Source organism: Calliphora vicina, chromosome 2 (assembly GCF_958450345.1).
Source record: "Calliphora vicina chromosome 2, idCalVici1.1, whole genome shotgun sequence".
Classification (NCBI taxonomy): Eukaryota; Metazoa; Arthropoda; class Insecta; order Diptera; family Calliphoridae; genus Calliphora; species Calliphora vicina.
The window spans coordinates 45,885,559-45,908,783 of NC_088781.1; the positions used below are offsets into that span (position 1 = coordinate 45,885,559).

General features: G+C 27.0%; 1 protein-coding gene across 1 annotated transcript in view; it reads right to left on the reverse strand.

Moving 5' to 3' along the window:
- The window catches only part of Nos (Nitric oxide synthase), a 173,529-nt gene extending 151,247 nt beyond the window's left edge, over positions 1-22,282 (reverse strand). Inside the window, exon 1 of the mRNA XM_065501668.1 lies at positions 21,425-22,282. Coding sequence (XP_065357740.1) covers positions 21,425-22,210 — 786 coding nt within the window. The 5' untranslated portion in view covers positions 22,211-22,282. The remainder of the gene's footprint in view (positions 1-21,424) is intronic.
- Between the last annotated feature and the right edge of the window lie 943 nt (positions 22,283-23,225).

A 23,225-nucleotide genomic window follows, 5' to 3' on the forward strand; every position in this document is an offset into this window, starting at 1 on the left:
ATTTTTTTTTTTAATATAAAGGAAAAAAATGTTTATAAAAGCCACTTCCGGTATTTGTAAAATGTAAATTCTTGACATTTATTATCTACATAAGTGTGTGTAGGTAAAATTAATATTTTGTTTGAATTAATTTAAAATAAGGGGCTTATGATTGTCAATTATTTGAGTACATATTTACTTTGTTTGAATGTTTAAATAATATTACAATATAAAATAAAAGTTTTGAGAAGTCTTCCTTGTTGAAACATCTTTTCTACATAATTTTAACGTGCTGATCACTAATATGGCAAACAGTATTAAATCGTACAGTCAGTTTTTGAGATATCGTATCCCAGATGGAGCGTTCTATATCGATCGAAACAAAAAGTAGTCGAAAACAAAAAGTAGTCATTCTAAATTCTTTATAGTACACAGAGAAAACAGATTCATAGTAGCAACCGAATTTGTTGCCAATCGAATGATTCGGTTACACACATTGAATTTGTCGGTTCTAGCAACAGAAAGTCAGTTGATAAAGAAGAATTTCGGTTAAAGCAACCAAACTTTTGTTACCTTTTCTAAAATTTTATAGCCACAACTGTAAAATTCGGTCACTAAGTTCGAATCATTCGATTGGCAACAAATTCGGTTGCTATCACGAATCTGTTTTCTCTGTGTAGGTATTGCAACATATATTGGTTGGCCTGAGTGATCTTTGTATTCTGTATCAAAATCACCACTTCTAAATCGAACAAACCATCTGTCACACATTGAAACCAATGGAACACATTTACCATAAGCTTTGTTGAGCAATCGGTGTGCTTCAAAAGATAAATTTAAATACCGCATTGTTAAGTCATACACCCAACAGTATATTTATAGTCTGGTAAAATAAGGGGTTTAATGTGAAATGAATTTAAAACTGGCATTGATTCTTAACTTTAAAATAACGTAATATGGGGCCGTATATCATATGCCGATGTTTTTAAAGCCTCGTATTTATCACCTGGCCTGCAAAATGCTCCTAGGCAAATATTTTATATGAAAGACAAATTATGTATAAAGTAATCCTTTGTGATAACTTCGATGGAGAATATTTTGATAAGTGAATATATGGCAAATATGCCTCTCATGTAATGCAGAAAAAAAATATTCTAAAAATTATACACGTCGCCGGACAGAATTGATTTTCATTGGCAAAAACATAAATTTTGCCATTAGTTAGTAAACATATCAAAACTAAGGTAGCCAAAATATGTAAACATAAACATTTAATTTAAATTTGGAAAAAAGTTAATTTTTTTATTAATTATTATCGAACTGAACTGAATTTTTCTTTCTAAATTGGTTGGATTGTAGTCTTTGAAAACGGTATACTACATGGCATGTGTTATAAAATGGCATGTGTTACGTCAATACATCGCCCAGATAAAGTTAAAAGTAGTCTCTTTAACCCTATATATGATTTTATAAACGCCCGGACCCGCGCGTAAAACATTAACATATTTATTAACAATTTTTATTCAAATAACGTCCATTTTCTCTATATTAGTTATGGCATTTTTTTAATGTATGGAAGGTCCAACAATTTGTATGTGCTTAAATTGTTTACTGGTTCAACATTTTTAGTTAGTTTTTGTCATAATATCCCTGCCAATTTTTTTGAACTGATTTTACTAATTTTCAACAGCAAACATTTCAGATCATTAGAGTAAATATATAAGTTTTGATTTAGTCATAAAAATGGCTAAATGAAAATAAAAAAGGCTAAAAAAAGGCTAAAGGCTAAATTAATTTTGTTGTGGCTAAACAAGGGCTAAATTTAGCCCAAAAAGGGGCTAAATTGGCAACACTGCCCCAGGGTAACACGCGAAGAAGAGGCCGCCCATTGCACACATGGAGGCGTCAACTTGAATGCGAGATAACACAAAGCGATCTTAGCTGGAGGGTAATCAAGCATAAATCATCTAAAATAATAAAGAATTATGTTTTATATTAAAAGGAATATTTTTTCTGTAATTCCCATAGTTTGATAGCTATGGGCCAATAATTGTGAAAAAATACAGAAAAAATCAAAATTGTTCGACATTTTAGCAATTTTTCGGGTTAAATGTCTATAAAAATTGTGCCAATTGGTTTCCTGAATATAACCGTGAGAAAAATTGTATGTTCTTCGGAAAAATCTAATTTTAGACAAATCAAGTTTGCACTCGATGACTTTAAGGCCCTAATTTTGTAAATCACGTCACAAAGTGATATTTATATGGCAAGCAAAAACAAAATTTCAAAAATTTTAAAAATTTGTTTTTGTTTTATATACAAATTCTTAACAGAACAAACGCACCAAAATTCAAGCGTTGATTTTCCTTTCATAATTTGAAAATTTTGTATATAAAACAAAAACAAATTTTTAAAATTTTTGAAATTTTGTTTTTGCTTTCCATATAAATATCACTTTGATGAAGTGATTTACAAAATTAGGGCCTAAAAATGTTGAACTATGTAATTATTGTGTGAAAATTACTAATTGAGATTACATTGGGTTCAAAAATTATGGTAATTACATAATTTTCTGTGAAATGTAGGGCATTTTGAGTACATATTTTAGTATATTTATAGTTTAGTCAAATAATGGTTTTAATGCGAAGTGAAATGCAAATAGGCATTGACTTTCGTCTTACTGTTCTTAATATGATAATAAATGATACTACAAATCAACTTTACGTTACGCGAAATTTTGTAGGTCAAAGGTCAGCAAAATAATTTTTTTTAATAAATCTTGCTCATTTTGGAAATCTTATCGATAACTTTGATTATCGATAAGAATAAGTTGAATAATTTCTTTATGCTTGTTTTCATAAAACGACTACGCCTTGCATGATAAGGCTGATTATATTTCTTAGTACATGACGTATACTTAATTTAATTAGACTACAATTGAATATTGAGTATACGTCTTGTTGATTTTATAAAGAATAAATTATGTATTTCTCCCTTTTTACTTATTTTCATAGCTTGATTGTTTTTAAAATTAATAAAGTTTTTTATAAAAAAATTAAAAATTTCTATAAGTACATCTTTAAAATTTGCTTTTAAAAATATATTTAATTTTACCCTAAAATTAAGTCGTTCTCATAACACATTCACGCTAACTTTTATATACTACAAAGTTTTTCAGTCAAAGAGAAAAAATATTCATTTAGCAACCTAAAAGTAAATAAAATGTCAGTTTATTTCAAACTTAATGTTGAGCATTTTCAGCCAAATAAAATAAATACTAAAAAAAAGACGTTGTAAAAACTGCAAAATTTGAGGTCAAAGGTCACCGAAATAGATTTTTTTAATAAATCTTGCTCAATTTGGAAATATTATCGATAACTTTGATTTTCTATGTACAATTTATCTATAATTTTAAATTTTTCAAAAAAAAAATTATCGATAACTGTGAATTTCTATACAAAATTAATCGATAAATTAGATTTTCTACAAAAATTTAATCGATAAATTAGTTTTTCTATATGAAATTCTTCGATAATTTTGATTTTCCATAAAAAAAACCATCGATAACTTTGATTTTTTTCGGAAATTAATCGATAACTTAAAATTTTAATGAAATATTTATCGATAACTTTAATTTTCTATAGACAAATTATAGATAAATTTGTTTTTCTATAACAAATTTATCGATAACTTCAATTTTCTACCGAAAGTTAATCGATAACATTAATTGTTTGTAAGAAATTTATCGATAACATTGATTTTCTATAAAAATGTATCGATAACTTTGATTTTCCATAGAAAATTTATCGATATCTATGTTTTTCTAAATTAAATTTATCGATAACTTTGAATTTTTATAGAAAATTTATCGATAACTTTGATTTTCTGTTAGAAAATCTCAATAGCTTTGATTTTCTGTAGAACATTTTTTTATATAACTTTCATTTTCTATAAAAATCAATCGATAACTTTGATTTTCCGTAGAAAATTTATCGATAATTTTAATTTTTTATACAAACTTAACCGATAACATTGTTTTTCTACATAAAATTTATCGATAATTTTGATTTTCCATAATATAAACAAAAAAAAATTATCGATAACTTTGAATTTTTATAGAAAATTTATCGATAACTTTGATTTTCATTTAGAAATTATCAATAGTTTTGATTTGCTATAGAAAATTTATCGATAACTTGAATTTTCTAAAGCAAATATATCGATCAGTTTCTATTTGTATGATTACTTGTATCCTTTATACTCCAATTATTTAAAACGGATTTTGTTGTGTTCGTGTGTTCCTCTCTTCTATTTTGTAATCTTACTACAAAAAGAAAAACAGTTACTAATTAACAGCAAAAAGAGAACAAAATAATAAACAAAAGGGAAACCATAAGAGCCAACAACAACAATTCATTCACTTCATTCTGAATGCTGCAAGTATTTAACAACCTTTTTTTTCTGTGGTAAAAAAATAACAACATTTTTATTTTCCCATTTTAACCTCCATTTTATAACTTAATGAAGAAAAGGTAATTAAGTTACCCTTCCGTTAAATGCTTGAAAATTTATATGTTTTTCTATAATTTTTTGTTTGCAATCAACTTCCCCCAGTAACTTCCTGCTGAACAGAAGTTTAAAATAAATGTACTAATAAATTGCTGATGATTCATCAAGTATGTTTGTCTAATGAAGAACGAGTACTAGTACTAGCATTTAAAACAAAAGGGTTCTGGGTTAAAAAAAAAGTTAAAAAGTTAAATTAAAAATACCTACACACCAAATAGAAATAAAAAGTCAAATACCACGAGCATATAAAGCAAATTGAAAGTTAAAGTTAAGAAAGTACGAACCAAGAATAAAACAAAAGGTATGTGAACTTTATGTTTTACTTTCTTAGTTTATTTCTCTAATTTAAAATGTAGGTATTTGGAAGTTTACTTGGGAGAAGGGTTCATTTTATTTTTAAACAGAAAACAGTGAATGTAAATGGTTGTTTTCATAGCCAAAAAAATAGACAGTAACTCAAATAAAAAGCATTTCGTGAAATCAAATGTTTAACAACAACCTTTTTCAGTTTTTTACAACGTCTTTTTTAGTATTTATTTTACTTGGCTGAAAATGCTCAACATTAAATTGTAATAAACTGACATTTTATTTACTTTTAGGTTGCTAAATAGATTTTTTTTCTCTTTGACAGAAAAACTTTGTAGTATATAAAAGTTGGCGTGAATGAGTTATGAGAACGACTTAATTTGATGGTAAAATTAAATATTTTTTAAGACAAATTTTAAAGATGTTGTTATTTATTAACAAATTGCTGAAACTTTGAAATATTTCATTTAAAACTGTATTAGTTTTAAAAACAATCAAGCAAGGAAAATGGTTAAAAATTTACAAATATTCTGTATAAAATCAGCAAGACGTATACGCAATATTAAATTGTAGTCGAATTAAATTAAGTATACGTCATGTACTTAGATATAAAATTAATGTTATTTACAATTTCACGCCAAGTGAACCAACTTTTAAAATCGATGTCTTCCGATCGGGATGTAATTTCCACCAAAGTTAGACCTATTGGATAGTAATTCAGACACAATTTTTCAACAAGATGAGTCAAGAAATCTCGGAGTTAGAGGGGGTCAAATTTTGACATTTTGGCCAAACATGTGATTTTTCTCATCCATGTAACTTATTACCAGGGAAACCAAAATATGCAAATGCATGTTTTTTCTGGTGAGTCTAATGAGCACATGGATAAGATATTTACACGTTTCAGAACTATTTAAGAATTTTGGCATCGATTTGTTAGTGCATATTTTTGCATATTTTACCCTTAAATACATATTTTTGCATATATTTGTTTTAAGAGCATATTTATGTCATATTTTGCGTTTTTAGAGCATATTTTACTGTTTAATAGCATATTTTGAGTTTATCAAAAACCAATTTTTGTCTTACTTATTTTTCGCTGTTGTGTTACAGGTTTTTACTTCCTTTGTTTAAAATTCAAAATTGAAAAATAGATGGCTTTTCACCAAAAAAAAAAATTTTAAAAACAGAAATTTTTTTTTTTAAATTTAAAATAACAATTCGAAAAATTTTTTTATCCAAAAAATGAAAAAACAGAAAAAAATGTTCACCTAAAAAAAAAAAAATTTTTTTTCCAAAAAATTAAAAAACTGAAAAAAAGTTTTTGTTCACCTAAAAATATTTAAATTTTTTATTTTGAAGTATAATTAGGTGAATGGTATATAAGATTCGGCATAGCCGAATATAGCTCTCTTACTTGTTTTAATATAAAATAAGCACTATTTTAATAATAGCTCCATCTAAATATCAAATTTTAGTTCTAATTCAAACTTAACCGTTCTAAGTGTTAAAGAAATATTGTATTTTAAATTTGCTCCTGTAACATCAGTTGATGTCGAAAGAAAATTTTATATGTATAAAAATGTTTTCAGATCCAATAACAACGATTTTTATTTGAGAATTTAAGTAAATTTTTTTTGGTTAAAAATTATTTAAAAGTTTGTTTTTTTAAGAGCATATTTTTTAAATTTTAAGAGCATATTTTAAAGTTTTTACTGCATATTTAAAGCGCCTAAAACGCTTTTTTTAGAGCATATTTCCGGTTTCCCTGCTTATTACCTATTGTTCTTAGCAAAATGTGTCCCAAATAGTTTAGATAGCTATTTCTTCAATATTTCGAAAAAAAATATTCCAAAAAAAATAAAAACAAGTAAGAGAGCTATATTCGGCTGTGCCGAATCTTATATACCCTTCACCAAATTATACTTTAAAATAAATTTTTTTAAATATTTTTAGGTAAACAAAATTTAATTTTTTTTTTATTGTTTTTCAAATTTTTTTTTTTTTGAAATTGTTTTTTAATTTTTTTTAAAAAAGTTTTTTAAAAAATATTTTTCCCGATTTTGACCCATTGTAGGTCCAACTTACTATAGCCTTATCTACAACGTTGCAATGGACTTTGAAATATCTATCATTAGATATCCATATTGTCTACATTAATGACTTAGTAATCCAGATATAGATAAAAAATGGGTAAAAAATCGAGGTTGTCCCGGTTTTTTGCTCATATCTCCGTTATTTATGTACCGATTTTGCTGATTTTAAATAGCAAACTTCTCGAAAGCAAGTCTGACAGAATTATTGAAGATTTGGATCCCGAAGATATCTGGGGTCTTCAGAAAACTGATTTCAACAGACAGGCGAACAGACGGACATGGCTTAATCGACTCCGCTATCTATAAGGATCCAGAATATATATTCTTTATAGGGTCGGAAATGAAAAATGTAGAAATTACAAACGGAATGACAAACTTATATATACCCTTCTCACAAAGGTGAAGGGTATAAAAATTTAATACTTTTTTTCCGAAATCAAAAACTTTTTCACTTTTCTTTTCAAAATGTTCCTTTTTTCTTAAAATAAAGCTTAGATATTTTCCTTGAGGGCCTACTTGGTCGATTAGTGGGTTGGTTTACTTGACGTGAAATCCCCCATATATTTTTTATAGAAAATCAAAGTAATAGAGCATTTTGCTCGATTGTGGAAAATTAAAGTCATCGAGAAATTGTTTATGAAAAATTACAGATTTTTTAAATCAAAGCTATCGATAAATTTTCTATTGAATTTCATAGTGATAGATAAACTATCTATATAAAATTAAAGACACCTATAGAAAATTAATGTTATCGATAAAATGTCTTTAGAAAATAAAATTGTCTTTACAAAAATATGGTTTTCGATAAATTTTCAATTGAAAATTAAAGTTATCGATGCATTTTCTTTAGATAAATAAAATTATCGATAACTATTTTAACTATTTTTAAAGATATCGATAAATTTTCTACAGTAAATTTAAGTTATCGATAACTTTTCTAAAGCACATTAAAGTTATCGATAAATTGCCTATAGAAAATTTAAGTTATTGCTAAATTTTTAAAGAATATTCAATTTATCGACATAGAAAACTAAAGTTATCGTTAAATTTTCTACAGAAAATTAAAGTTATCGAAAACAATTTTTCATTATCGATCAAAGTTTCTATGGAAAATTTAAGTTATCCATATATTTCCAAATAAAAAAATTGGATAGTTATCGATAATTTCTATTTTCTATAAATTATCGATAAAATTGTCATAGAAAATTCAAGTAATCGATATGTTTCCTGTAGGAAACTACAGTTATCGATAAAAATTCTAAAGATATTTTTTGTTATCGATAAATTTTCTCGATAATCGATCATTTTAATTTTCTATAGAAAATGTATCGACAACAGAAAATTGTTATAAAATATTAAAATTATCGATTTACATTTTGCTCAGTTTTAAGTCTTTCTGTACAAAAAAAAAATCTTAATTTTTTTATCATTTAAAAAATAAACACAAAAAATTATAAAAATATAAAAAAAAAAATAATAAATATAAAAAAGCTTAAAAACACAGAATTAATTATCAAGTGCACATGGTGAAAGAAATTTATAAAATCCTTTTTTTATGATGCGGCCAAAGTTGCTATTTTTTTTATATAAAAAGAAAGCCTTAAAAAGGTAATAGAAATTACCCTCGTACTCCAAACCGGAAACAAAAAAGGAGCGCCAAAACAAAGAAAAGCAGCTCAGCGAGCTGTATTAATGTGAAATACGGTTTAACAAGCATTATTTTGAGTCTATTTCTCTTATTATTAGCAACAGTTTATTGTTGTTTTTAATAAAAACAGAGATTTTAATATGAAAAAGTTCTAAATAATGACTTTTATATTTCGTTGGCAAAAAAGAAAAAGCAAGTTTTAAAAAGGTAATTAAAAGAAGCTGTTTAAAGGAGTTTTTAATAGAATATCTAAATTAAATGGTTAATGTTAAATAGAAGGTAGGTTTGTTACTGTTTTGTGGATTTTCTTAGTTTTTTTTAATAAATATTTTATGAAGTTTAGGGAACATAATTTATTTTTATTAAATAGGTAAATTTTAAATATATTTCCTTTATAAAACATAAAAACATAACTATAATTTAAAATAGTCCATTTGCATATCTTAACTTTATTATATTTCAAATTAATTCAGCTAACTATGTACTAAAATTTCATTTTGTTATGCAGACAAATTTGTTTCTTGATAAACACCATTTTTGGTTATTAATTAAGTTTATTTTGTTTGTTTTTTTTTGGCAAGCAAACAAAACTGTCATGCTAATTAAGTATTTTTATTTCACAAACAAAAAATAACAATAATATAAATTTAAGTGAAACAAGTAAGGCAGCTACATACATTCGACTGTAATGAATTTTATATACCCTTTGAAAACAATTTTTGTTGAAATAAAAATTTATGGTGAAACAAAAATTTGTCGGTCCAAATTTCTATGACGTCATTAGAAAGGTCTTTGAAATGTCTATCATTAGATAGATATGTTAATGACTTAATAATTTAAGTATATATCATCAATAGATCAAAAACAGGTCAAACATCGAGCCGCTTATATCTCAGTCATTTGTTAGCCGATTTTCTCGATTTTAAAAAGCAACCAAACCAGGACTATAGTTATATCGACTCCAGTATCTATAACGATCCTGGATATACCTTATTAAACTAGAGGACCCTAAGTCCATAAAAAAATAATTGGTTAACAAAATGTATAAACTGAGTATAGGGTTTTACTACCCTATCGTAGTTGAGTCGAACCTATACTGTTCAGTTCGAGTGTTTTTCAATTAGTCTTCATTTGTTGCACAGTGTTATCGATGTCAGAAAAATTTTAAATTTTATAATGGGTGTTTTTTTCACAAGTTTAAATTATAATAAAACACGGAAGTATATTTTTAATATGAATGAAACGGGCTTTATTAGAAATTAAATTTTGTGAAATTAATATTTAAATATGATTTCTCCAATGTGCAATCTGATTTCCAGGTATTCAATTGTTTGTGGTTTATCGACGTAGACAAGTGACTTAACATAACCCCAAAGAAAATAATCCAATGGGGTTAAATCATACGATCTTGGTGGACAATTAATGGTCCCATTACGTAAATTTATTTTTCATCAAAAGTTTATTTGAGTAAATCAATTGCAGCGCCCGCTGTGTGGCATGTGGCTCCGTCCTGTTGGAACCACATATCAGCAAGATTAATGCCACGTAATTGAAGTACGAACATTTTCGATTCATGTTCCTATACCGTTCATCATTGACAGTAACATTCTGACCGTTATCGTTTTTGAAGACATATGGGCCAATGACTCCACCAGCCAATAAAGCGCACCAACAGTAACGTTCTGTGGATGTAATGGTGTTTCGACAAAAGCTTGTGGATTCTTCTCACTCCAAATGCGATAATTCAGCTTATTTGCGTACCCATTCAACCATAAATGGGCTTCATCGGAAAATAAAATTTTGAATGGAAATTCAAAATCCATATCAATTTGTGCTTCAGCCCATTCGCCGAATTGGCGCCGCATATGATGGTCGATTGAAATTCATAATGAAATTTCGAAGCATTCTAAACAAAACGCAACTATCAGCTGTTAAATTGGTGCTAAAATAAATCAGTGATGCCAACTCAAACTTGCGACACTCTAAAAAAAAAATACGCGTTATTAACTATCTATGGTTAAATAAAATACAAAAACTATTTTTAATTGAATATTTTTTTGGGAAAATTGAAATTCAACCTGTAAAAGTTATACGATTTGTATTTGATTCTTATTTAAATGACAAAGAACAATTTTGCATCTTGGGAGCAGAGAAAATCCAGAAAATTCAAAATTAGGGCCACCCTAGTGTGCATGAAAGAGCAGCCTTATACGTGCTCTGCTATTCTTAGGCCCGTTTTCTCAATGTATCGACAAACTGCCTGTTACTAAATGTCGACATAAATTTATTAGGCCGATAAACTGTCCGTTAACAATTTTGTTTTTCTCAATATACCGACAAAAAAAGATTATTTTCAGTTGGCAATACCTCTCAAAATAGATGTGAAAGTTGGGAACCCTGCCTTCAATTGACAACATGTTTACATAAATCAGCTGTTTAACGTGGCCATCGACAGCCGGAATCTTTTGAAATATTCATTATTCTCTATGTCTGCCAGGTAGTTAGGCCTGGCATGATAAAATTTTTCAGCATTCACTTGGAACTCATGTTCTTCGTGTTCATCCTCCATAAAATTAAGGTTAATTCCTCTATTAAACTTTTTTTTATAAAATCTATTTAATTTCGTTTACAAAAACACAAACACATACAAACTATGAACAGAAGTCAGCTGATTGAATTTATCTGTACGATAAATAAATAATTGGCAGATGAGGTCGGGTTAGCTTTGCGACAGAATAGAAGCAAATGAGACATTGAGAAAACCAAATTTCTTTAATCTGCAGTTTTTCGTTAGGAAAAAAGATAATCACCTAATGAGAAAACGGCCCTTAATGTAATGTTTGTAATTGTGTAATGTTTTCTACACACTATTTTGCATACACTCGAAAAATGTTTAACATACATAGTTATTTATACATTTATTTACATTTGTGTGTGCTTAAGAATAAATACAAAAACTTACACATGTTAAGTATTAACATACATATGTTTTTTGGAATGTATACAAACATATGTCTGTATTTACAGTGTAACAAGTAGTCAGTATAACAAGCAGGAACATTCAAAACTAATTTTCCAAAAAAAATTCAAATATTTGGAAGTTTAAACTTTCACAAGTCTGGACTAGTAAAACTGCAATAGCTAAAAATGATATAAAACATTTGAATAAAAAAAGATAAAATCATAGTTTACACATATCGAGCCCTTAGCGCCAAATTATCGTAAGCGACATTTTCTAAATAATTTTTTTTATTGCAAAAATTAAAATTTTATTAATTTAAAAATTTTTAAAAAGGCGATTTTTCGCTCATTTTTTGGGAAAAAAGAACTTTTTTTCTTTTTAAGTTATCGCAAAAAAATTCTAAGAGGATGTATAAGGAATTTATACTTTCTGAAAGATAAATTTTCATAAAATATTTTAAATGAAAAAATTTAAAAAAATTTTGTTACCGAGGGGACCAGGTCCATTCAGAAAACACCTATTTTTTATGTAAAATTAAATTTTAGGGCAAAAATTCTCAAATTCGATATCAAATATTCGATATCAAAATATTGTAACCGATTTTAGGTGGCCCAATATGTTTCTAGTTATTTCGTAAAGGGTTTCGATAACCCCAAAACTAAAAGTTACCATTTTTGGAATTTATCAAGACTTTTTTGGGAATTGCGGGATTGCTGATAGTAAATTTTAAAATTCGTTTTATTTTTCCATTTTAAATAGAAAAATCTACATAACTGTGAAATTTCATTAAAAACTATTTATAAATAACAATTTTATTAATTTGAAACATTTGTATCTATGCAAAAACTCAATAAAATTTTTTTTATCATATTTTTCAATAAAGTATTCCATGAATTTTTAATTGTCAAAATTTATACATATTTTTGAAAAAAAAACAAATAGCTTGAACGAAATTATATTATACTAGCTGACCCGGTGCGCTTCGCCACCCCAATTAGAAGAGTGCAATAGTACTATTAAGTCTCCCTTTGTGAATCTGATTGTAAATGTCTAATTTCATATTTCTGGGTCCATTATTATAGAAAATCCAAAGGTGACTTTAGTGAAAACAAATGGTAACTTTCCACTAAAGTCACCTCATGTGTGCCTAATTTAAAATTTTTAGGTTTATTATTATAAAATATTCAAAAAGTACCATTGCAATAAACAAATAGTACCATTGGTTATCACTTTTGAATTCGCACTCATTAAACCATAACCCGTCAAGTTTTAATTTTAAATTTGTATAGCCTTTCCTATATTATCAACTAATTTTGTTTCTATAACAATTAATATTTAAAAATTATCACAAAACCGAAAAAAAACGAAACCTTCGGTTTTTTGGAAACTCTAGGTCCGTTATTATAGTAAATTCAAAAAAGTACCTATGAGAACAAAGAAAAAGTACCAAGAAGTATGGCCTTGAATTTTCACTCACTTGGGACCATAGACGCCTAATTTCATATTTCTATGTCCATTATTGCATAAAATTCAAAAAGTACCATTAGAATATATAAAAAGTACCAAAAAGCCCCCACTTGTGGTTTCCCACTAACTCCCATATAAGCTTAATTTCATGGTTTCTAGGTTCATTGGTGAAGAAATTACAAAAAGTACCATTCGAATAAAGAAAAAGTACCAAAAAGTCTCCCCTACAATTCTCACTGACTTAGGACCGAGTATGCTTAATTTCATGTTTCTAAGTCCATTGTTATACAAAATTAAAAAAAGTACCATTATAATAAAGAAAAAGTACCATGAAGTATCCACTTGAATTTTTACTCACATAGGATCATATACGCTTAATTACATATTTCTAGGTCCATTATTATAGAAAATTCAAAAAGTACCATTAGAATATATAAAAAGTACCAAAAAGCAGCCACTTGTGGATTCCTACCCACTCGGGCCCATGTAAGCTTTATTTCTTGTTTCTAGGTTCATTGGTGAAGAAATTACAAAAAGTACCATACGAATAAAGAAAAAGTACCAAAAAGTCTCCCCCTAGAATTCTCACTCACTTAGTACCATATATGCTTAATTTCATGTTTCTAAGTCCATTGTAATAGAAAATTCAAAAAGTACCATTAGAAGAATGAAAAAGTACCTATAGTTCAGTTCTCACATTTTGGTACCTAAATATAAACTCTTATTTCTAACACTAACTTCACTCAGATACATATCAGCTAACTTTAATGTCGATAAATGAAATAATTAAAAATATTAAAAAGGTACCATAAGGAGAAAAGTACAAATTTCCCTTTTCCTCCTTGAACAACCCTCAAGTTTGAAATTTAAAAATGTTCCATTTTGCAAAAGTTGTTTATGCTATAGACATGTCTCAATCGATTAAAATCTGTGTTAATGTGCCCAATAATAGATATTTGTTTTAAAAAAGTACCAAACTGTTTACCCGGATTTGGCCTAATATACACCATGGCACTCGAGTTCCAAATAACAACCTGTTAGTTAATTTTTGTATGAATCCAGGAACCAATGTTAAACAAATTATCAAAATCGGCTTAATAATTTGCAATAAAATGTATTTTCCCGATTTTATCCCCTTTTTGGTACCTTTTTTATCCCCATTGCGATGGTAAAATATTACTAAAACAATTTTCTGGATCGTGGTGGGAGCTCATAGTAAAATATTCGAATGTCTATGTCAAATTATAGAAAAACATATTTTATGAAAAAGTACCAAAAATAAACACAATTTTTATCCCTTAAGGGTTCGAATTTCCAAAAAGTACCAAAGTTATATTTTTTATTTTTTTATAAGTAAAGAATACGATTTAAATTTTGTTTCAATGTTTATTGGCTTAAAAGATACATAGGATGCAAAAAAAGTACCAAAATACAGTTTTTACCCATTTTCTCCCCTAAAAGTTTCGAATTTCGAAAAAGTACGAAACACCTGTCTGCTTGTTTTTTAAATGGGGTAACATGCAATTTCAAGTTTTTTTTTTGTATCTTTATTAGTTTTGAAGATATAAGATTACCGGATTTACCCGTTTCTACCCTTTTTTACCCCCTAAACGTTCGAATTTCCAAAAATCCCTTCTTAGTGGATCGTTTTGGGGAGGGAGGAACCCACAGTTTAAATTTCATGATTCTAGCTTCAGTCAGTAGTAACGTTACTCTTTTATATATATAGATAAGTAACTTTCCTATTTTCATTTAAAACCCTTAAGCTAATTTATATTTGGTTGTAATATTAATATTTTTCACACTGCCACTGCAAGTAACTAAATGCATACACTTGCAGTTTATTTATAAATACAAACTACTAGATACAACTTGTTAACAACAACTTCTGACTTGTGGTTTCAATTTAAGTTTTATTTTAATTCTTCTCTTTTTATTTCCTACTAAAAATTTCATTTACATTGTTTAAGTTTTGTTTAATTTTTTGTTTCTTTTTTTACATGTTTGTATTTATACCATACACAAGTAGGGTTTACTTGCATGCAAGTCATAGTGCAAGTATGAGAGTATTCACATGCTCGACTGCTTAATATTTTAAGTATGTTTGAGTGTGTTTTTTTGGCGTGGAGTAAATTAAAATCTTTGCATTTATGTTTTTAGTTTTCCTTTGTTTGTTTTATTATAAAATATTTTTCTCATTAATTCAAGAAATGTGGGTGTCTGCAAATATGCTGTTTATTTTTCATATTTATTAAAAAAGTTTTCATTGTTGTTTTTTTTAGCAAAATGCACAGTATTTGTTTCATTTGTAATGAGCTCTTTGTTGCATGTTAATTATAGGTTTTAGTGGCAAGGTGTAAGAAGATTATGTTTAAGATATCATACTGCTCATAGGGGGATTATGAATTTTTAAGTATAAACAAATGAATAGTAATTTATAATCCTGTAAGCGTATAGAAAAGGATCTTAAGTAAAAGTGTGAAATAAGAAAGTACTTAAAAATCTTAAATATACAAATTATTTCCAAATATAATATAAATAGAAAATTTTAACTGCAACTTTTTAAAATAATGTTTATCTATACAAAAATGTATCAATAACTTCATTTTCTATGGAAATGTTAACGATAACTTTAATTTTCCATTGAAAAGTTAACGATAACTAAAATTTTATATTCAAATGTGGCCGATATCTTTAATTTTCTACAGTATTCATAACGATAACTTTAATTTTATATAGAAAATTTACTAATTACTTTAAATCTCTATAGAAAAGTTGTCGATAACTCTAATTTTATATATGGGGGATTTCATGTCAAGTGAACCAACTTTTGAAATTGATGTCTTCCGATGAAATTTGCACCAAGGTTAGTTCTGTTGGATAGTAATTCAACAACAAGATCGATCCAGAACTCTCTGAGTTAGAAGGGGTCAAAATTTGACAAAATGTATCCCAAATAGTTTAGATAGCTCTTTTTTTAATCTTTCGAAAAAAAATAAAAAAAATTTTAATATTTTTTTTCTGAAATCAAAAACTTTTTTGACTTTTTTCAAAATGGTCCCTTTTATACCCTTCACCTTCGTGAGAAGGGTATATATAAGTTTGTCATTCCGTTTGTAATTTCTACATTTTTCATTTCCGACCCTATAAAGTATATATATTATGGATCCTTCTAGATAGCGGAGTCGATTAAGCCATGTCCGTCTGTCTGTCTGTCTGTCTGTTGAAATCAATTTTCTGAAGACCCCAGATATCTTCTGGATCCAAATCTTCAATAATTCTGTCAGACATGCTTTCGAGAATTTTGCTATTTAAAATCAGCAAAATCGGTCCACAAATGGCTGAGATATGAGGAAAAAACCAAGACAACCTCGATATTTGACCTATTTGTAACCTATATCTTGATTACTAAGACATTAATATAGACAATATGGATATCTAATGATAGATATTTCAAAGACATTTGCAACGACATATATAAGACCATAGTAAGATGGACCTACAATGGGTCAAAATCGGAACCGAAACACGAATTTTTTTTCACAAAAAAAAATTTAAAATTTAAAAAACAAAAAAAAAAAATTTTAAATTTTAAAAAAAATTTAAATTTAAAATAACAATCGAAAAATTTTTTTTCCAAAAAATTAAAAAAACAACTGGAAAAAAAATTAAATTTTGTTTACCTAAAAATATTTAAAATTTTGAAGTATAATTTGGTGAAGGGTATATAAGATTCGGCACATCCGAATATAGCACCCTTACTTGTTTTTCTTAAAATAAAGCTTATATATTTTCCTTGAAGATCTATTTCATCGCTTAGTGGGATGCGAGTTTGATATCTATCAAAATAAATGATTTGTAACTCAAAACATAAAAAACTTTGTTAATTTTTTTTAAAAACTTTTTTTAAACAAAATTTCAAAATATTAAAAAAATTATTTTAGTAAACCACAGAGAATTTACCTAAAATAGAAATTAATAAAAAAAAGTATGTTTGCCTACCTAAAAATATTTTATGAATGAAAATAACAGTGTTAGGTAAATTCTCTGCGAGATGTTAAGTATTCCCCTATTAATTTGCCACGTGAAAAACATAAGGGATACATATTATATATCAATAGATAGAGGCTTTTGTCTACTTTTTAAAAATGTTTATAGCTTTTCATTAAAAAATAAAAAAATCATGGAATACTTTATTGAAAAATATGACAAAAAATGCTTTTTATTGAGGTTTTGCAAAGATTTAAATTTTTTAAAATTTAAATTAATTTTTTATTTAAAGAAGTGGCGACTTAAAATCCGTACGAATTAAAACGAGCATAACTTTTAAATGAAACAACGTATGTTAACATTGTATACATGAAATTAAAGGTAAATTATTAAGCTTTAAAAAATATAACTGCAGGTTTATCTGTCTTTATTTCGAATACATTTTCTGGCCTTTCTTTTTATGCTTCCTATTAATAGCTGCACAACTTTACTTCCCACTTCTACCGTTATTCCAGCATATTTATTCCACTTTGTTCTCATCAAAATCTGGTTATTTACTGTACCTGCACTCTTTTTCAATTTACGTTTAACAATTCTACAATATATATCGATTGGACGAAGATTTGGGCAATTTGTTTAATTGATGTGTTTTGCTATAACATCAATATTATTCTCATTATACCACTTCATAGTTGTATTTAACCCGACAAAGTCGGATTTTCTAGATATTTGTGCACAATTTTTTCTCTAGCTTCATTTTCCATTGTGTCTACACTTTTTAAAACTAAACATAATGACTTGCAATTCATTGTAGAATAATGGTAGATTTGTTGTTAAAAACGTATGTAAATCTTTTTCCATTTTGATAACACGGCGTTGTTATGATATTTTTTAATGAAAGTTTATAGTTATATAGAATTTTTTATTGGAAATACAAAATTTGAAATTTTGTATCAGGAATCCAGAAATACCCAAAAAAGTTTTGAAAAATCTCAATGGGATATTTTAGTTTTTTGGCTATAATATCCATACCAGCGGCAGGGTTATCGGCACCCCTTACAAAATTATTAATAACATATTTGGTCATCTGAAATGCGTTACCCTATTTTGATATCGAGTATGCGTTTTGAGAGTTTTTGTGCTAAAGTAGAATATTACATAAAACAAATAAGAGTGCTGTATTCGGCTGTGCCGAATCTTAATCTTGTAGGTCATACCCTTCACCAAATTATACTTCAAAATTTTAAATATTTTAAGGTAAACAAAATTTAATTTTTTTTCCAGTTGTTTTTTCATTTTTTGGAAAAAAAATTTTTCGATTGTTATTTAAAGTTTTTTAAATTTTTTTTTTAAATTTTCAATTTTTTTTGATTTTTCTACTTTTTTTTGTGAAAAAAAATTGGGTTACAAATTTTTTTCCGATTTTGACCCATAGTAGGTCCAACTTACTTTTTTTAAATTTTCAATTTTTTTTTGTTTTTTCAATTTTTTTTTTGTGAAAAATTCTCGAAAGCATGTCTGACAGAAATATTGAAGATTTGGATCCAGAAGATATCTGGGGTCTTCAGAAAATTTATTTCAACAGACAGACAGACGGACGGACATGGCTTAATCGACTCCGCTATCTATAAGGATCCAGAAAAATGTAGAAATTACAAACGGAATGACAAACTTATATATACCCTTCTCACGAAGGTGAAGGGTATAAAAACTAATATTTTTCATTTCAAATATTTTATGTAAAGTTAGCTTTTTAAAAAGTATAAATTTTTTATACATCTTCTTAGACATTTTTTAGATAACTTAACTAACATTGTTTTTGTTGCAATAACAAAAAACATGTAAACAAACATGCATATACAATTTTGTGAAAATGAGCGAATTCACTTAATTGTGAATAAATTCGAAAAGAATCCGTCGATTTTTATGATCGATAACACATTTTGTTCCTATTACATGTGGCTTTCCGATAACGTAATAAATCTGAACAATATCTGCCGTTTTCGATTTTTCATGATTTTTTTAAAACAAAAAACTTTAATATTTTCAAATAAAAAATTTATTTTTTGCTTCAATTTGTTATTATAACTCCGAAAATACTGAGCCGATTGACAATGTGGAAAATTGCACATAGCATGGAAAAAATGTTTTCAAAATTCAATCAATCGAACGAAGAACATTAACTTCTCAATTGTATGTATATCAAACAAAAAACAAAAATTTTGTAAAAAATTAGCGAATTCCTATTACATGTGGCTTTGCGATAAAGCAATAAATTTGAACAATTTCTGCAGTTTTCGATTTTTCATGAGTTTTTTAAAACAAAAAAATCCTATTTTCCCCAAATTGTGGATTTTATTTTGCAAATGGGGATAAATAATTTGGTTTGGGGATATGGGGACCAGTTGGGGCAATATTGCATGTTTTGGGGATTTTTGGAATCTTTTTGGGGATTTTTATTTTTTCATTTTAGTTTTCGTATTTACTGAATTGTTCTATTTAATTTATGTAAGAGTTTATTTTAAATCAATAGAAAACATTGAACTATAAATTTAAGTCTGGTTAGTCGTCAAATTTTATTATGTGTTATCAATAGACGTGAATGTTTGTTTTAGAAGAAGAAGCAATAGTTTAAATAAAGAATTTGTATTGTTAAAAACTGCAACAAAAAAAATGCAAGTGCAAAAAAAGCATAATTCCACCTGGGAAAGAGAAGATTGGTATTTCTTATGGAATAAAATCTGAAATTTAAATGTATATAAGGAAGGGTATTCATTTCAAAATCAAATGGAAAATTACACTCAGAGCTTTTTTACACTTGGTTATAATCTGTTAAAAATACAACTTTTTGAGGATTTTTTTTCTGGTGTAAAAGTGTAGAAAAATCAGAGTTTAATTTTCCATTTTTGTAAATAAATAACCTTTATATATATATTTGTGTTAGGAAACAATTATATTAGCAATTATATACGACAATAATTAATATTAACATATACTATGTAAGTTTGAATTGTGCTTAAATTATATTTTTTCTTGTAATCAGTTTAGGCCTGTAAGGAGGCTTTTAGATTACATTCAATAAATGAAATAAATAAAATAAATAAATAAAAATATTATACATTTTATTTTTTATATAGAATTCCATTTTCTATAGAAAATTTATCGATAGCATAACATTTTTGTAAAGAATTAATCGATAACAGAAAATTTCTACAGAAAATGTATCGATAACTTTAACTTTCTATAGAATATTTATCTAGATATCGAAATAGATAAATTTGTTTCGATAACTTAAATTTTTTATAAAAAAATCTATCGATAACATTCATTTTCTTTAAACAAATTATAGATAACATTTATTTACTATCGAAAGTTTATTGATCACATTAAATTTCTATAGACAATTTATCGATATCATCCATTTTCTATAGAAAATTTATCAATAGTTTTTCTAGGAAAAACTAACTTTAGTTAGAAAATTTATCGATAACATACAATTTCTATACAAAATGTATCGATAAGAGAAAATATCTATAGAAAATATATCGGTATCTTAAATGTTCTATAAAAAACTATACGATATCATTAATTGTCTCTAAATAATTTATCGATAACATAAAATTTCTATAGAAAATGTAACGATACTGGAAAATCTGTTTAAAAAAATTATCTTTCTATAGAATATTTATCGATAATTTTAATGTTCCATAGAAATTTTATCGATAACTTTAATTTTTTCTCGAAAAGTAATCGATAAATTTAATTTTCTTGATCGATAACATTAATCTTCTAAGGAAAATTTACGATAACTTTAATTTTTTATAAAAAAATTTATCGATAACATTAATTTTCTACATAAAATTTATTGATATCTTCCATTTTCTATAGAAAATTTATCGAAAGCATAACATTTTTCTAAAAAAAATTAATCGATAACAGAAAATTTATCGATATCTTAAATTTTCTAGGAAAAACTGAATTTGTTATAGAAATTTTTAGTTTCTATAAAAAATTTATCGATAACAGAAAATATATAAAATCAATTATCGTTATCTTACATATTCTATAAACAGCTATACGATATCATTAATTGTTTCTAAGTAATTTATCGATAACATAAAATTTCTATGGAAAATGTAACAAAAATATAAAATTTTTATACAAAATTTATCGATAACAAACATTTTCTATCAAAAATCTATTGATTGCAAATATTTTCTATAAAATAAATCTAACCATTTTAACACAAAAAAGCCTTCCTAAACCCTTAAATTAGTTTTCCAAACGATTTCACTTAAATAACTCAAAATAAACCTATTTCTCAATAAAACAAATAAAAAAAAAAAAAACATCCCAAAATAAAACCTTAATAAATATCATATTCTATAAATATTTAAAAACACTTACCTCTCTGCCCTTGAAATGTAACGTATCATAGACTTCGGGACGACCTTCAATATTTTTTAAACGCACCGGCTTACGCATCAATATACTGCGACCCTCCTCATCAAGATGAATGAAACTGCCGGCACGCGAACGAAAGTCCGTTGACATTTTACGTTGTTGATTCTTGGGTGTCGGCGAAAGTTCACGTGAGCCCCGTGAAACGGTGGCATTTTTGGCGACACCACTTGCGCCACCACCATCAATTTCAACAATAACATTGCTGCCACGATTACGTTCACGTCCTGGCGAATTTTTGCCAGCGACATATTCAGCCGAACCAATGGAACCACGTGCTGATATACTTTGTCTTTTGTGGCCATGATGGGTGGTGGTGGTATGATGTGGTTTTTTGTCGGGTGTTGTGGTGTGTGAATTGCCGCTGGCATTTTTATCCATGTGATCTTCATTGTGGTGATTTTGAGCAGATTTTGTACATTGTGGTGATGAGGGGGCTTCTGGTGACTGTGGAGTGGGTGGTTGTTTGTTGATGAAAACTTTAATTTGTTTATTATCGTTATTAATTTTTACATCCTGTTCTTGTGCAGACAGTTGCTCATTACATGTGTTTGTAGCTGCTAATGGTGCTTGAGTATTTACATGTGGCTGTTGTTGGGGAGAGGGTGGTGTTACAGCAGCTTGTTGCTGCTGCTGTTGTTGTTGTTGCTGTTTCTGTTTTTGTTGTGTTAATGGGCTTCTTTTTATGGCCACCATGCGCAAATTTTCCAATATTGTTGAAAAGTGCGACATTTTCGTTGCGTTTTTATTATTTGTTTATATAGTTGAGCTGTTTATTTTATAACTTTTGTTAAAGTTGTTAATTTTTTTCTATATATTTTAATATTTTATACAGTTAATAAGTTAATATGTTTATTTATCATTTATTATGTATTAATTTCATTAGTTAATTTAATATTTATTTGTAGTTTGTTTTCAGGGTTTTGTTTTTATAACAGTCATTTTGTAATTTAATTAAATTTAAGTAGTTATTTTATCATATTAAATTGTGCGAGAGTTTTGATTATGCGTATAAGTAATATTAATTATTACTATGAAAATTTTTATTAATCATACGCTATGATGAACTGAAAACTAGAATAGAAAGAAAATGGTTAGTTATATTAATTGTAATAAAGATTAAAGCTCTTATTTATAATGATATTATTGTATTAAAGCTTTATAAAACAAAATTTGCATAACAAATTTCAAAATCTTAAATAAAATAATTTCACTTATTTGGTGTCGTATACGATGACTTCATTTTCTTTAATTTCCAGATTTACTTGAGAGGCCTTTAAAAACTACTACCTAATAATGTTTAATTTTACACCCACCACCCTTAAACTTTTTAATTAAAACCACCCCTTATGCATGTTAAATTCGCTGTCTTCCTTAACAAGCTGTAACAAATCTGTTACAAAATAATTTCCTACCAAACATTTGATTAAATTAACATAAAATTTTGTATATAAAAATTTACAAATTCCACTTTTAATAACTTTAACACCTCGTAATTTTTCAACAATTAAATAAATTATACAAAAAAGAAAACTTTCAGCTCCGCTCAAACAGAAAAACAGAAATTTATGCTAATTCAAATTGACTTCAATGAGGTGTGGAGCAAAACGTACGAGAGTCAACAAAAATTTATTAACTATAATTGTAATGTTGTAATATAAACACATTCTAGCTTAACCCTTTAGTTTCGATAGTGTGACATTGTAGCCCTTTTCTCTTATGTGTAGTTTCATGGCTGAGTTCAATT